This window comes from Camelus ferus, chromosome 4 (assembly GCF_009834535.1).
Source record: "Camelus ferus isolate YT-003-E chromosome 4, BCGSAC_Cfer_1.0, whole genome shotgun sequence".
Lineage (NCBI taxonomy): Eukaryota > Metazoa > Chordata > Mammalia > Artiodactyla > Camelidae > Camelus > Camelus ferus.
Window position 1 is genome coordinate 55389245 of NC_045699.1, and position 14369 is coordinate 55403613.

General features: G+C 42.7%; 1 protein-coding gene across 4 annotated transcripts in view; it reads right to left on the reverse strand.

The window, feature by feature from the left end:
• Window positions 1-200: 200 nt before the first annotated feature.
• The window catches only part of ECPAS (Ecm29 proteasome adaptor and scaffold), a 90320-nt gene continuing 76151 nt past the window's right edge, over window positions 201-14369 (reverse strand). For 3 of the 4 annotated variants that reach the window (XM_032478176.1, XM_032478174.1, XM_032478173.1), the window contains 14 exons: window positions 13627-13692; window positions 12313-12402; window positions 11144-11210; window positions 10487-10578; window positions 10341-10407; window positions 9919-10110; window positions 9134-9342; window positions 8229-8272; window positions 7940-8132; window positions 6286-6424; window positions 4257-4362; window positions 3961-4049; window positions 1903-1974; window positions 345-484 (listed from right to left, as the gene is read on the reverse strand). In XM_032478176.1, coding sequence (XP_032334067.1) covers window positions 345-484; window positions 1903-1974; window positions 3961-4049; window positions 4257-4362; window positions 6286-6424; window positions 7940-8132; window positions 8229-8272; window positions 9134-9342; window positions 9919-10110; window positions 10341-10407; window positions 10487-10578; window positions 11144-11210; window positions 12313-12402; window positions 13627-13692 — 1566 coding nt within the window. Of the gene's footprint in view, window positions 485-1902; window positions 1975-3960; window positions 4050-4256; window positions 4363-6285; window positions 6425-7939; window positions 8133-8228; window positions 8273-9133; window positions 9343-9918; window positions 10111-10340; window positions 10408-10486; window positions 10579-11143; window positions 11211-12312; window positions 12403-13626; window positions 13693-14369 lie in introns of all 4 variants that reach the window. The other variant, XM_032478172.1, reaches the window with a different exon arrangement.

Sequence of the window (14369 nt, forward strand, 5' to 3'; positions counted from 1 at the left end):
TTAGTCTGGGTGCAGTTCTAAGATTTTTATGCAGCTCGCTCTGCAACTTTGTTCCTTTAACGACAAGCTTTAATTCTTTCAACAGCTATTTCTGTCAGTTTCACATACAACCATCTCTCAAATATCCAAGGTTCCATTTAGCTCATTCAGCCCAGATACTTTTAAAACACCAAGTAAAATAAAGCTAATAAGGAACAAAATTTAAGGCATTTTTTTTTTATTTCAGCTAAGGAATGATGCATGCTACAGATTAATCTTTACTTTTCCCCACTTGGTTTTTTGAAGAATACCTCCTTTTCAACCCCCAATGAACATGGCACTTGTCTGTTTTTTTCCCTTCTAATTTATTCCAGGTTTTCAAGTGTCTTCTTCAGTAACGATGCTTTCTCCTGCAGCTCAGGTCTGCTGTCTGTCTCCATGGTTGCTAAAGACTCGATCAGGAGCACTCTGCACTCGGATGTCAAACTTCCCCACTGTTTAGATTCTGAGTGGAAAGAGAGAGAAGAATCCTTATAGAACAAGCAAGCAGAAACCCCAAAGTGTTCTTTCTGCTTTTCCTCCACGTATCCTCTCCCCAGAATAAATGCAAAAGCAAACTCTTGGTAACAGTTCTATATATAATGATCACAGGTTTAACACGGGTTACTGACCATAACCCGAGGGCCTATCAGGGAGTTCTGTCCTCTGTCCCTGGGACGGGTGGGACAACCAGAACGAGGGAGGCTGAAGCAAAGTGGGAAGCTGGAGGTACCGCGGCAGGGCACACGGTAACAGAAGAGCACCTCAGCGACACAGAAAACCTCCATGCGTGGTAAAAAAAAAAAAAAAGTCTTCGACAAATCTCATAACTGTACAGATGGTCTGAACCGATGACACTTTATGACTCCTTTCTTTAAGAAAAGCATCGGAGAACTACACACATACTCAAAATTTTAGAAACTCAAAGTATATCAGATCCTAAATCTTGTTTATGAGGTTCTGATACTTTCTGGTGATGTGGTTTCAAGCAAGTTACATCACCATTTAGCCTCGTTTTCCTCATCTAGAAAATATTTATACATATCCGGCAATCTGTGAGAATTCAGAGATATGTACAAGTGCCCAGCTCTTTTATTTCAACAGGGAAAAAAGGGATTATGAGGTGTGCAGTGTTACTGTATCTAAAAGGCCTGCTTATGGAGCCCTGAGAGAGGGGCTGTGATTGTGAAGCAAAGACAGAGACAGAAGCAGCGGCAGCAAGGACACAGAGCTCGAAAGAAAACGGTTCCATCTTCCCCGTTCTTAACCTATGGGGATAAAACAGTAAAAAGGAGGGAAAAGAAAAAAGAAAAGAAGCTGCCTTTTGAAATCCTTGACAGATACATCACTAGAGAAAATGCCGTCTTCTTTTACCATTGATACAACAGACCATTGGATGAAATCTGTTTCTTAATAAGATTAAAAAAAAAAAGGGAAATAGAAAAAAAGGATTAAGAAAATTGCTATCAAATTTGAAGACTCGGGTAGATAACTGTTAAATGTTTTCCCAACTCCACTTTTCAGTGCATCATTCTGTTTATTTACATGTGTACCATAAGCTCTACAAATGCCACTGTCAACCGCGTGCTGTGATCAACCAAGATTAACTCAAGACACACGGTGGAAACCAAAACTTTATTATTTTGACATAAATATAGCTTCACAATGCATTAAAGAGTATAAAATAAAAGAGTAAAATTTAACACTTAATAAAACTGGAAGGTTTTAGCTATGCATATTTCCACTTCCAAGTACAAGTGTATGAATTTGTACTTTAGAGTATATGCTTAAAAAACAAAACCAGAAAATTAAAAAATTCCTAAAACATAGGCCATCAAGTATCCGGGCCTTCTGGTCCTCCACTCAGAGCTACCAAGAACTCACCTTCAAGTTTTTTAAGCAGCAATTCTATCACAGATAAAGCTTCTGTTCTCACAGATGAGTAGGTCTTATTTTCTAAGAAGAAAATCATATAATTCACATTATTTGTTTTATATGCCTTACAAATAGAACTTCCAAGATTAAGTTAGTGTTCCCAAAAGAAAGACGTTTGTAAATTATAAATTCAGGGAAAGATACGTCTGTTCTTAAGTAAGCTTCCCCTAGCAAGTTACCATCAAACACTTGAAATGTGTTACATGTCCATGTTCCTTACTGTAAAACACACAATACCTGTCAGCCAACGATACCAATCTCTACAACAAATGGCAGTATTTAGAAGCTGGAAATCAAGAGACACTGTCACAAACACATAGTCGTCTTCAAGGATACCTGAGAAAGGTCTTTACGTTTGCATGAGCTCTTCATTTTATCAAAGAACATTACACAACCGAGAGGTGAGGCCAACTAAGAGACACCTGGCTGAGACCCTGCAAAGACTAGTTTCTTAGCTGCCAGTTCCTTTATCCAAAAAGCACGCTGTCACCTCCAAGAACTGCAGCTGAAATATGCTTCTTTGGTGTCTACTTTAGACATAGCACCGAGTTCACAGTGTAACTGTCTACCAAAAAAATTAACACACAACCAAACCCGAGACAAAGAAAGCACAAGATGAGCTTGTAACAACCTGTTATGCCACAAAGTACACAAGTGCTTAAAAGAATGATGGTGAGCTGGCACCAGGACACAGGAGTCAGCCTGAAGGGGCTCCCAGTGCCTCAATCTGTGACAATACGAGCAATAAATTAATTAAGGAAAATAATGATAAACCAATGGGGAAATAAAGGAATCCGTGAATCACTATGGATGATAGATAAATAGAGTTGGGGGGGTGCTTGCTGATGAGAGGATGCCAGCTGTAAATGGGAAACGTGGAAGGCGTGCCAGAGCTGGAAAACCGTCTTAGTAAAAGCCGTTCAGGGAAACCCATCAGTGCTAAGTCTAGAGAAGGCCATCTGAGGAGCAGTCTATCCACACGGTCTTACAGTGCCTTCTCCCAGACCGCTTAGCAGACACAGTTCTGAAGAGGAGAGGTTATCTGAACGGTCTTAAAGTGTGTTCCCACAGGCTGCTTAGCAGACAGAAGGGGGAAAAACAGCAACTATACGGCAGAGAAAGCTGAGGACTACCGTGACCAGGTAATCAGAATTAACATCGCCAGTGAGGGCAGGTGGACACTGTGTGCCTCCCGATGCGAGGGGCCACAGCATCACTAACGGGGCCCCCCAGCTGGGAACTCGTCACCTGGATCTAATCACGAGGAAACACCAGGCAAACACCAAATGAGAAACATTCTAGTTTGGGGGGCGGCGGGGAAGAGGGCAGGGCTTGTCTTCAGAATTGTCAGTGTCATGTAAGACACAGAAAGGCTGAGGAAACGGAGACCAGACATATGACACCTGAATTCACTGAGTGATTCTGGACTAGATTCCTTGATGGAGGATGGAGGGGAGGGAAAAATGATATAAAGAACACTACCGAGTCAACTGAAAACCCAGAATAGGAATGGTTACACATACTGCATCGGTGTGGCACTATCTGAAGTTGGTGACTGTACCATGGTCACGCGGAAGAAGGCACACTGACGACTTCAGGAGGAAAGGGGCCTGTTGTAAACAATACACTTTCAAATGGTTCAGGAAGAAGTATGTATATAACGTGCAAATAGTAAAGTAAATGGGGCAAAATGCTAACAGATGACTTTGGGTAAAGCATACATAAGTATTATATGTACTATTATTATAAGTTTGAAATTATTTCCAAATACAAATTTAAAAAAAAATACTTATCACAAAGGTTTTCCTGATCTAGGTGTTAAAATCCTAAATTAACAGTTCCAGATTAATACGTTCCAGTCTGGGGGCACATATCGAGTATATTAAATACGAAGGGTCAGTAGTTGGTCCATAAATTCAGTTCCTAGCACAAGGCAGGGAATACCTGAAGCTTAACTCCTTGAGCTTTAAAATTAAAACTCCTTATCTATGTCAGTTCAGCACTCACCTAAAGAATATGTGATTGATTTACAAGTTTCACGGAGAATTTCAGCCAAAGCCTCAGGGTCTGCATGTTCTTCTTCTAAAAGCATTAATCTGTACAAATCAGAAAGCAAGACACAAACGCTAGTTATTAAGAAACATTCCAAAACCTTTCCGGCACAAACAACTTGGCTGTATATATTACTTTATGAAGTCACTTTAGCTTTTAGTTTTAAAATTTAAAATAATTCCATTGATTATATATAAAGTGCTAAGGACAGGGGAAGGGGAAGTAAATGACTGAACTATGATGCAAATTACCCCTGAAAAAAGGCATTCATTGACTGCAGGACCCCTAGTTGCACTTTCCACGTGCTGAGTTTTAGCCGTTCACACATCAGTTTGCACAGTTCCTGACGATAACAACCTGGAAGAGAGAAAGAAGGGGGCAGCGCAGGACAGAGCAAGTGAGGGGAACATAGAGACACAGGGAGAGGCAGGAACAGAGAGGGACAGAGGGACAGGGACAGAGAGGGAGAGAGGGAAAAATAAAACAACAAATGCCTTTAGTTACTGCCACGAGATCTCAAAAACACTTTAGTGTGACTTTGTGCCCAGTTCCCACAAGTTTCTCTGATCAGAAACACCGCCCCCAACCTATGTAACTCCATAAATGTTCATTTTCAAGGCAATAGCCCTCTCTAAGGAACTGACACAGAATCTTAACCACACTCCCTTTTCCCTGTAAAAACCCTGAATGACGGCCAAAGAAAGCAGACCCTGGAGGCCAGGCCTCCTCTCTGGAACCCACAAGCCTCTGCACGTTGTAGGCTTGACATGAGTCAACAGTGCTTTCTCCCAAACCGGTTATGCTAACTGCACTTGTTATTATAATTATATACTTAAAATTACGCTAACTGATGAAACAGGAGTATAAAACTCAACAAAGGAATTATTTTTTAAATGCTGTAGAGTTTAGTCCAGTTCACAAATGTAAAGATGGATGGGGGTAAAAGTCTAGAATTCTACACTTGAACTGCTTCATAAAGAGACCGTAATTTCTTTCTCCACTAAAAAGAAACAAAACCAGGAGCTGGAGATGATACACGATGAGTGAGATGTATACGAGAGGCCAATGTGGAACAAATTCTCAAAGGCCTGGGCCCGTCCCCTTGACAACCGGCAAACGTGTGTATTTCTGTTCCTTGGACTAAAACTGCTTCGTGTACGTGTCATCTTTTTACAGAATTCCCTACTTGAACTTTTTCTACCTATCAGGCATAAAGTAGTAGTCCTAATCAAGTCAAGTAAGTAGGCTTCCACTGCAGTTCATAAAACACCACCAAGAAATAAGACCACTGACGAATCTGGATCTGTTGGAAAACCGTTCCCCGACAGAGCAAATACACTTTTTGAAGTTCACACAAAAAATGGCAAGGCTCAGAAACAATCTTAAGTCTGACTTTAGATACATCCAATCACAGACAGTCCACGATATTTTTCATAACATTCAAGAATGTTAAGCTGCTCGGGAGGATGCACTGCAGGAACCAACAGGAGGCAAACTCAAAAGCAGCACTGTCCCAAGTTTAAGGCTCTATCACAGGACTCCTGCTAACTATAGCCTCGTCTGCTGGTAAAGGTTTACTATTTATTTACTTAATCCTTTGGAAAGACACATTCAATTCTGAAAATCTCTCCAAAAGTTATGATTTTTCCCAGTGAAATAGAGATTTCATTTGCTTCTTGAAGATTTGGTGACAAGGCCATTAATTTTGAGATGAAGAGACCCCACTACTCAGTTCTGTGGACCCCTCAGGATGCAGCATCACTCTTACAGTCAAACCATCTAAAATGCATCATGATTGTTCGGGGCTGAAACGTGTCCCACAGATTCACACATTAAAGTCCGAGCACCTCTGAATGTGACTGTGCTGGGAGACAGGGTTTTTAGAGAGATCATTAGGGTGGGCCCTCGTCCAACGAGACCGGTGTCCTCACAAGAATATATGAGGACACAGAGACACAGACGGCCGTTTACAGGCCAAGGAGACAAGTCTCAGAAGAAACCAACCCTGCTGATACCTTGATCTCGGACTCTGAGTCTCTAGAACTGAGAGAACATATATTTCTGTCGTGGAAGCCCCCCAGTCTGCATGCTCTGTCACGGCAGCCCTGGCCAACTGCCACCACAGACAACGAGGTGACCCGCCAGCGCAGGAGCACAGTTTACCCTGGGGAACTCTCACTGTGCATCCGTCATAGATGCCTATAACTCGTCACACGGACACCCTGGCTCTCACAGGGACCCCTGGTTACAGCGCTTCTCCGCACAGGGCCCGCTGCTTACGCTGGGTCTCCGCGCTCCGGGGCCAGGCTTTGCCCAGGCTCTCGAAGGCGCCCAGCACAGACTCCAGCTGGAGCTCCTTTTCCTTCTCATTCTCATCTTCATTTTTGTTTGTCCGGACTCCAGTGCTTTCGGGTGAGTTCTAGGACATGTCAAGGAAAAGGAAAGCAAATTTTAATCTTTTTTTCTTCTAAGTTATAGGTATACTATTAAAACAATCAGGGGACCAGAGCAGGAGATGCTAACCAGGAAACGAATGCTAAATTCTCTACCAGGAGTTCTCCTACTTGTAAAAAGAATTTGTGACAGGAATACTACATCTCTCCAGTAACTTACTGGTTTGGGAAATCCTCTAAAGGAACCTGAAAGCAAAGGTGAAAAAAATACCATATACAGAGTATTTTGAGCACAACATAAAAAGACTTGCAGTAGAATAGAATCATAGAATTAAAGAAGGAAGAACTCGGTAATGATCTAAATCCAAACTCCTTGTCTGGGTTTTGTTTGTTTTTTGGGTGGGTGGGTAATTAGATCTATCTGTTTATTTCAATGGAGGTACTGGGGATTGAACCTAAGACCCTGTGCATGCTAAGCAGGCACTCTGCCACTGAGCTGTACCCTCCACCTCTAAACTTCTTCTTAATAAGACATGGAAAGAGGTTGAGAAGTGACTTGTCCTGCTGGCTGGTAACATAATCCATTTAAAATACAGGTCTCCCAAATTTATACACTATCATTACGTATATAAGAAATATATAAACAGCTTTTTTACTAAAAGAAAACAACTTCATATTAGCAGCAGCACAACAAACAGAGTAAGAATGCTATTTAAAATATTTTGTGTTTCACCAGAACTAAAAATAAATAGGTAAACCATACCCTTCTTTCTTTGAACCAGTCCCCAGCCCTTAAAGACAACTGCTTCACTTTCTATATGAAACCAAAGTCTTTTTCTGATCCAAGTCCCCCAGTGTGCGGCAGAGGCAGACAACAGTGACACACCAAGCTCCCTGTCTTCACTTGAGGATGACTGGGGGGCTGGCGCCCATGCGTGCAAGGCAAGCTTATTACAGCCACGGCAGCCTGTTCGTCCACTCCAGCCTCACCCTTGGGAACTCACCGCTCCTGTACGTACACAGCCTTGAGTTTCCTGGCTTGCAGGTTGAAACCCTCGAAATAAACTCATCTTTCTGCTTTGTTTAAAACAAAAACAAAAACAAAAAACGTCCACCCTTCTCACATGGAGGGGAGGCGGATACCCAGAACGAAGACCAGCTTTCTCAGCTTCCCCTGCAACCAGGCATGGCCATCTGGCTAAGCACTGGCTAAGCACTGGCTAAGGGGTAAAAGTGAAAAGTGCCCTGCAGCAGCTCCCAGGAACTCTCCACAAGAGAGAACTGACAGGCCAACTCTGACCCTTCGTCCCTTCTCATCTCCTCTGCCATCACCTGCCTGGGGGAAGATACCCCATGGACCAGGAGGACAATGGCCACACTCTAGGGATGGCAGAGCTGGGAGCTGCAACAAGCCTGGGCTATTATGTGAGAGACAAAAGTCCGTCTTGTTTGAAGCCATGATACTTTGGGATTTTCTGCTATTTTCAGCTATGTGAATCTTAAGGTATGAGCCAGACCTGGAAGGATGTGGCAGTCATTACCTTCTTGATGAGAGGTATGACAATGTCAGCAAACTCCTGGAACCTGTCTTCTTTGGTGGCCTGTAAGACATCCGCCGCGCAGCTGATCGCTACGATCTTGTATTTGGGATTCTCTTTGCAGCACTCCTTCAGAACAGCTTGGAGAATCTCATTTGTGCTGGGCTGGTTGGGCACAGGCTTTTCCAGCTCCGAACTACAGGATCCACACAAAAGCACCAGAACAGTTAATAAAGGCCGCGGCTTCCAGGTCCAGTTTAAGAAACGGCATCTTCACTGAAAGAACATTTACCTGCAAGCTGTCACCACACAGGCAATGGCTTTCAACAGCTCTTCCTGCAGGGTGAAGAGACAAGAGGTACTATTAGGCACGCATGCGTCATTACATTCCTGACTACAATTACCTTAGACATATTTAATAATTATGACAACACAAATTAACCAGAGTCAGCACATCTTGAACACACTTTGCTGTTTAACAAGCACATCCACAGAGTTTTACTCCAAACCATGGAAGCAGGGTAACTGTCTTCTTCTCCATTTCCTAAAGCCTAGAGAACCGACTCGCCGAGGTCACAGGGTGGAAGTGTCAACCGTGGAACGAGGCCTGTGTCTGACTCCCAGTCCAGCACTTTGTCTACAGCCTGCACTGGCCACTACCGACTTCTACAACATCGGGTCGTTTGTCTATGATGCCACAATCTCGTATTCCCCACTGAGTGGTCACTGTGAGTAACCGACTGTCGCCCTAGTATAAAAATGACTGTTACTCATTCAGAGGTCCCAGAGATGGACATCCTCAGGCTCAGGGTTTAGACACAGCTTGTCCTGCTACTCAATTCACGCAAGCCCAGTCCTGATCTGCTCATGAGGTCAACGGGTACAAAGTGGGGACCACTTGGTTTACGACTTCTCCTGGAAAGCTGAACATGACAAATAAAAATCGACCTCCAGCATTACTCTGCGGTATTCAAGGACGTGTGGGTTATACTCTGATGAAATATCACACTTAATCAGGCAAAGTTTACCCAAAGCTTCCCACTGCCTAGGAAGTCTAGGCACAAAGCAATCACAAAAACAGTCCATCTGATGTCCCACAAAATGACATTCTAATTTTTAGGGAAATGAAAATGTAAGATGAAGTCATAATCCTTTAAGGATACCTCAAATTTAACTGGGCATGAGTGGTTCCCTTACCTTTCCTGCCCACGTTCTTCCAGCTAGGCCTTGCAGGAGTGCGGTCAGCATCATCCCCAGATACGGAGGCACCAGGGAGCTGGTCTGTTTTGCAATGGATGCCATGGCAACGGCACCCTGCGCTTTCATCTTCCAGGACGGAGACTGTAAAGCCTTCTGGGTAATGGTAATCAACTCCTGCAGGTACAACCGAATGCCACCAAAGGAACCTAGGTTATGAAAAGCAAAATTAAAGCAACTTCTAAGTGACCAAAACAATTAACTGATCTTTCTTTTCTAAGTCTGGAATAAAAGTCAGTGACCATCAGTTTTAAAACAGTAACTCTCGATGGTCACCACACACCACTGTCTGAAAGAGGGAGAAAGTGGCTGGTGCTGTGAGGTGTCTTTGCAGCAGCAGGACTTTATGAACTTGGGTGTGTCCGCAGGAGGGCTGTCATCCATTCATATGTGTCAAGGTGAAACGCAGAGTTGGGAAGCCCAACTCTGAAATAATACTGTACGGGAATTTAGGAAAAAATCACTATTCACTCTCAACTAAAATAAGGAAAGCTCTTCTTTGCTCGGGGAATTTCTATTCTCTCACTGAGGCAGGAGGAAAGGAAAGAGCTCTGTGCGCCAACTGGAGAACTCAGCAAGTCGGACAGGCTTAGAGCCCAACGAGACACAAGCTGTTAGGTCCTGGGAAATTAACTATAGAAGTTTATGAATTTAAAAAAAAAAGAGTAAAAATTCCAACTGTGGTTCCTAAGAAACAGGTTTAATTCATAGCACTGTTCACTAACCAGGCACATTTTCCTGCCACACTTCAGTCCATAAGTTACATTCTTCTTTTTCTGCTTTCTCCTCGTCAGCAATTTCATGCATGCCTAGAAACGCCAAGGGCAGAACTTCTTTGGCGTGGTTCTTCAGCACGTCGGGGCTGTATCGTCCGATGGCATGAACAGTCAGAGCACAGGAGGTCTTGTAGATGGGTTCTAAAGAGAAGCAGAAAAAAGCCATTATCTTCATCATACTTCCTGGTTTTCAAGCGCAACTGATCTAAATAGACTCGTGAAAATTGCACCACAGCAAAACCACCAGGAAAATCAAATGGAAATGTTCCCAGAAAAGCACATAAAATCAGAAAGGGTAAGGCTTGACCCATATTGTTTTATTAGGTTGTTTACATCTAAATTAATAATATAAAATAGGAAAAGAAAGGTACCTTCCTTCTCCATATACCAGCCATTGAGCTTCTGCAGGAGCTTCTCAGTGCTGCTATCCCGCGAGGTCTGAAAGAGAAACAACCCTGGTCACTTCTCTGTAACTATCAGGGTGTAGTTACTAAACTAAATAAGAAATTAATCTCACCCGAACTAAGTGGCCCATGGCAAACGCACAGGATTTCTGAATTACACTGTTCCGATCTGTCAGGCCACTAAGCAAAGCACTCATAAGTTTACCTAGCAGAAACAAAGGAGAAAAATCTGATAGTGGTTGACCAAATGCCCTGCTCTGTTCCCCGGACCAAAACAAACTGAAGCCTGTAATTAACATCAGGCTTATTCCATGGTAGTCTAGAACCCTCATGTGTAACATCTGTCCTATCCATTTGCCTGATGTAAAATTAAAAATTAATCTGTGTCTAGAATACTGCGGGGAAAGATGCAAAAATGAGAGCTAGATACATAAAGTTCATCAACCCCATGCAGAAGTCAATCTAAGAGAAAAATACTAATGTAAAATTAGCTCTAAATGATAATAAACAAATCCTACGGGAGAGCACATACTTCCACCTCCTTGTACCACTAAGGAGCAAGCACTTATAAAACAGTGAACACTTGCTAAACTTAATCATCTGTACCTCCTACAAACAGAGATAAAGGCAGAGGTGGGGGAGTTTGAGGGAGGAAAAAGTACGCAGTACCACAAGCATGTCTGAGCGATTATTATTTTTCCTTTTAAAGCCTTGTCACACAGGACATGGCCACACAGAATTTTCACCCCGTGTGGTTCTGACAAACTCACCTGAGTAAGGTGTCAGGTCCTGGGGACACTGAGTAGTTAGTGACACAATGACACTGGCACAGCCTCCCTACAGGGTTACAAAGGCAAGAGTCAGAATTTGATGGTCACAATGTTCAATGTCTATCACACCCTTTGTTTTAGGAGTCAAAGATTTAAAGACAAGAAATACACAAAGCCTAACATAGCCCCTCCACGATTCAATTGAGAAAGAGTAAACTCTCAAACTATTAACACACGGATTTTCTTCCAGACCTCCAGCAGGAGGTCCTACTGCATGGGCACCCTGTTCTCATACACCGCAGGTCAGGAAGAAACCGGTACGAGCTTTCGGGAGGGCAACGTGTCAGTTTGTCCACCCGCGTTCCAACATCTCCAGTTCTAGAAATTTCACCAAAGGAAGTGGCATCAGATGTGTCCAAAGACATTCAACACAGTGCTTGCTTTGTTTAGGATCAAAAAAGGTGAAAACAAACCAGATGTTCCTTGATGGGTTAAAATAAATGATGTCACAGAGTACCGTGTGGGCATTAGAGAGGACACTGCAGGAAACGCATGCACAGGAAGAGACCAGGAGGAAACATTTTGAAATATTAATAGCAATGACCTCTGGGTGGTAAACCTATGGACAATTTTTAACTTTCTCCTGACCTATAAATGCTAAAATTTTTAAATATAAGCAGGTGTTAATTTTGTCAGGAGAAAAAAAATGTGAGTTTTTTGTTTTTAAAGTGTGGGGGGTAGGATTAGATCCTTGAAAGATCTTGGAGAGGAAGACATTTTCCATCCAAACACCTGCTGATTCCTCTGTGGAAAATGCCAGTCGCCACCTAAAACAACCATGCCGTGATAACTGGGTGAGCTTTTCCATTAAAAACTGATTATGAACAAGGACCCAGAGGGCAAGTCCATGCCAACCAGGGAACAGAAATGATTCCACTTAAAAAAATTGGACAATATTTACTGAATAGGTCACGTTTTATATTCTGAATGAATGTTTTAAGTTATTACATGTTTTAAGTTATTAATGCCACCACAGAAACAAAATGGTTAATGTAAAGTAGTATTAGGTTTTAAGAAAAAAATGAATTCCACACACGATGGCTGTTATATTTTCACAGCCCAAACTAATGAGGATGCAAATTCCTCTTGTGAAAAATACACTTGCTTACCTTAGTTCCAAGACCTACACCACTTCTGATCAGTTCACATAATCTAGGAACTAGCTCACCCAGCACCGACACATCCAGATATTGCAGGCACTTTGGGAAGAGAATAAATATCAAGTTAACCTCAGCAAATAATTCAGTCAGTACCACATCTTCAGTTAAAAACTGGCCATGTCAACTATGCACCAACCGGTTCTGACATGCAGTTGAAAAACTGCTGGTCTGATTTTGCTCTGATTTCAATATTAAAACCACCACTGTACTACAAAACAGGAAAACCATTCATCAGTGGTTCAACATTGAAAACAAAACAAACATAATAAAAAGCACTGATTTACAAAGGAGAAAATAAATAATGATTCCCCAAGAAGAAAGGATCTCTCTGGGCCTGCTTCCTCTCTGTTGACCCATGTATAGTGCAAGAGACCTAGACGAAAACCGGCCTGCCCCAGCGGCCCACCCTGTCTAACCTTCCTGTCACAGATGGCTTCCTAGCTGAATTGGCCGTACTCTGTTTTTGAAAATGTAATGACACATATTCTATTACCAATGAGCTCATCTATAAGGTGTCTGCTGGCTACTCCTATTTCTTTAAGCTTTCTTTTCCCTCCATAAACCCAACTAAGACATAACATCCTTAGACCAAATTTTGGTAACAGTCCCCCAGTAAGCACTAAAAGAATTTCTTCTTCTCTTGCCCAGCCTTGTGACCTGCCTAGCGAAACAATTTCCAGCAGTGCCCAAGCTCTCGGGGACCTCCCCAGGGCACGCACAGCAGCGTGGGCTGTGAAGACCTCAGCCCCTTGTCCGTGACTCTAGGAACGTTAGAACTTAGAATCTCGGTGCCAAGCAGCTCTTTTCTTTCTGCAAACCCCCTTCCTTTAACCAAACAATCTATCGATACTGCTCACTTCTTTCTCTACGTTTTATGCTCCTACGTCATTGAACACCTCCAACTGACGCCTTCCTAGGCCCTCCCAAGACCATGCTCAGGCAGAGACAAACAGCTGAGCCTTTCCAAATAGGCAGGCCAAAAGATACACAGATAGAGATTTATAGGGAGATCTTTTAATATATTGTTTTCCTGTGTAGCACAAATCGGGACTAATGGACTCTGGTACTTGGGAAAGTATATGTTCCATTTAGTAATACAGAAGAAGAAAAACGAACTCTACTAAGAAAAAACTGGAGTCACAACACCTGCCTAACTCGTCCCTTAAATCTCTGTTTCATTGACTGTAATCTGAAGACTTTGAACAATTACACTCGAAGGTAGAGCAAACAAACTTAAACACTCTCACTGCATTAGGCACTGACCATGTTGATTGTTTCCATCATGGGAGAGGATTTGGCAGCGCTGAGTCGAGCACTATCCATCGCGGCCTGAGAACACAAATTCAAGTCACCCAGCAAATCAATCAAGCGAGAAGAACCTCCACACACTCCCATTTGGGCTTTACTGCCAAACCAAAGAATATTCTTAAAAAAATAATATACAGATATAACAAATTCAAACACAAGTCTAAATAATTTTGGTTGTCCTTCACTCAACCGTTTACCTGCAGAGGCAGCATCTCACCACAGGTGAGAAATTCAGACAAGGGTTTGAAATGAACTGCGCTTAGAAAGTAACCGAGTGTAACGCTGAGCAAGCCATCCGGCCTCTGGGGCGTCAGCTTCTCCACCAAATAAAGACACAGACTAAATAACCTTCTAAGATGCAATTAAAAATTGTGTCTCAGCAATAAAAATTTTCATAAATGCATTGCTTTACCTTTGCAAAGGGCCTTCATGTCATGAAGGAGAGGCTGACACCACCCCGACATAATAAATGAGAAAAGTGAGGCAGACAGAAGTGGCTTGCCCAGGGCTGCAAAGTTTGGACTAGAATTTGTTTCCCAGTTCTCAACCACCTAGTAGGTGGGGACCTAGGAAGGGGCGAGACCACTGCTGAAAGAGGGAAGAATGACGAATGGAGAAGAAACAGCAATAGTAGAGGCAAAGGGAAAAGAGGGAAGTGATTAGAATGGAATAGTTCAGGCAAGTTAAAAGTCAAGACA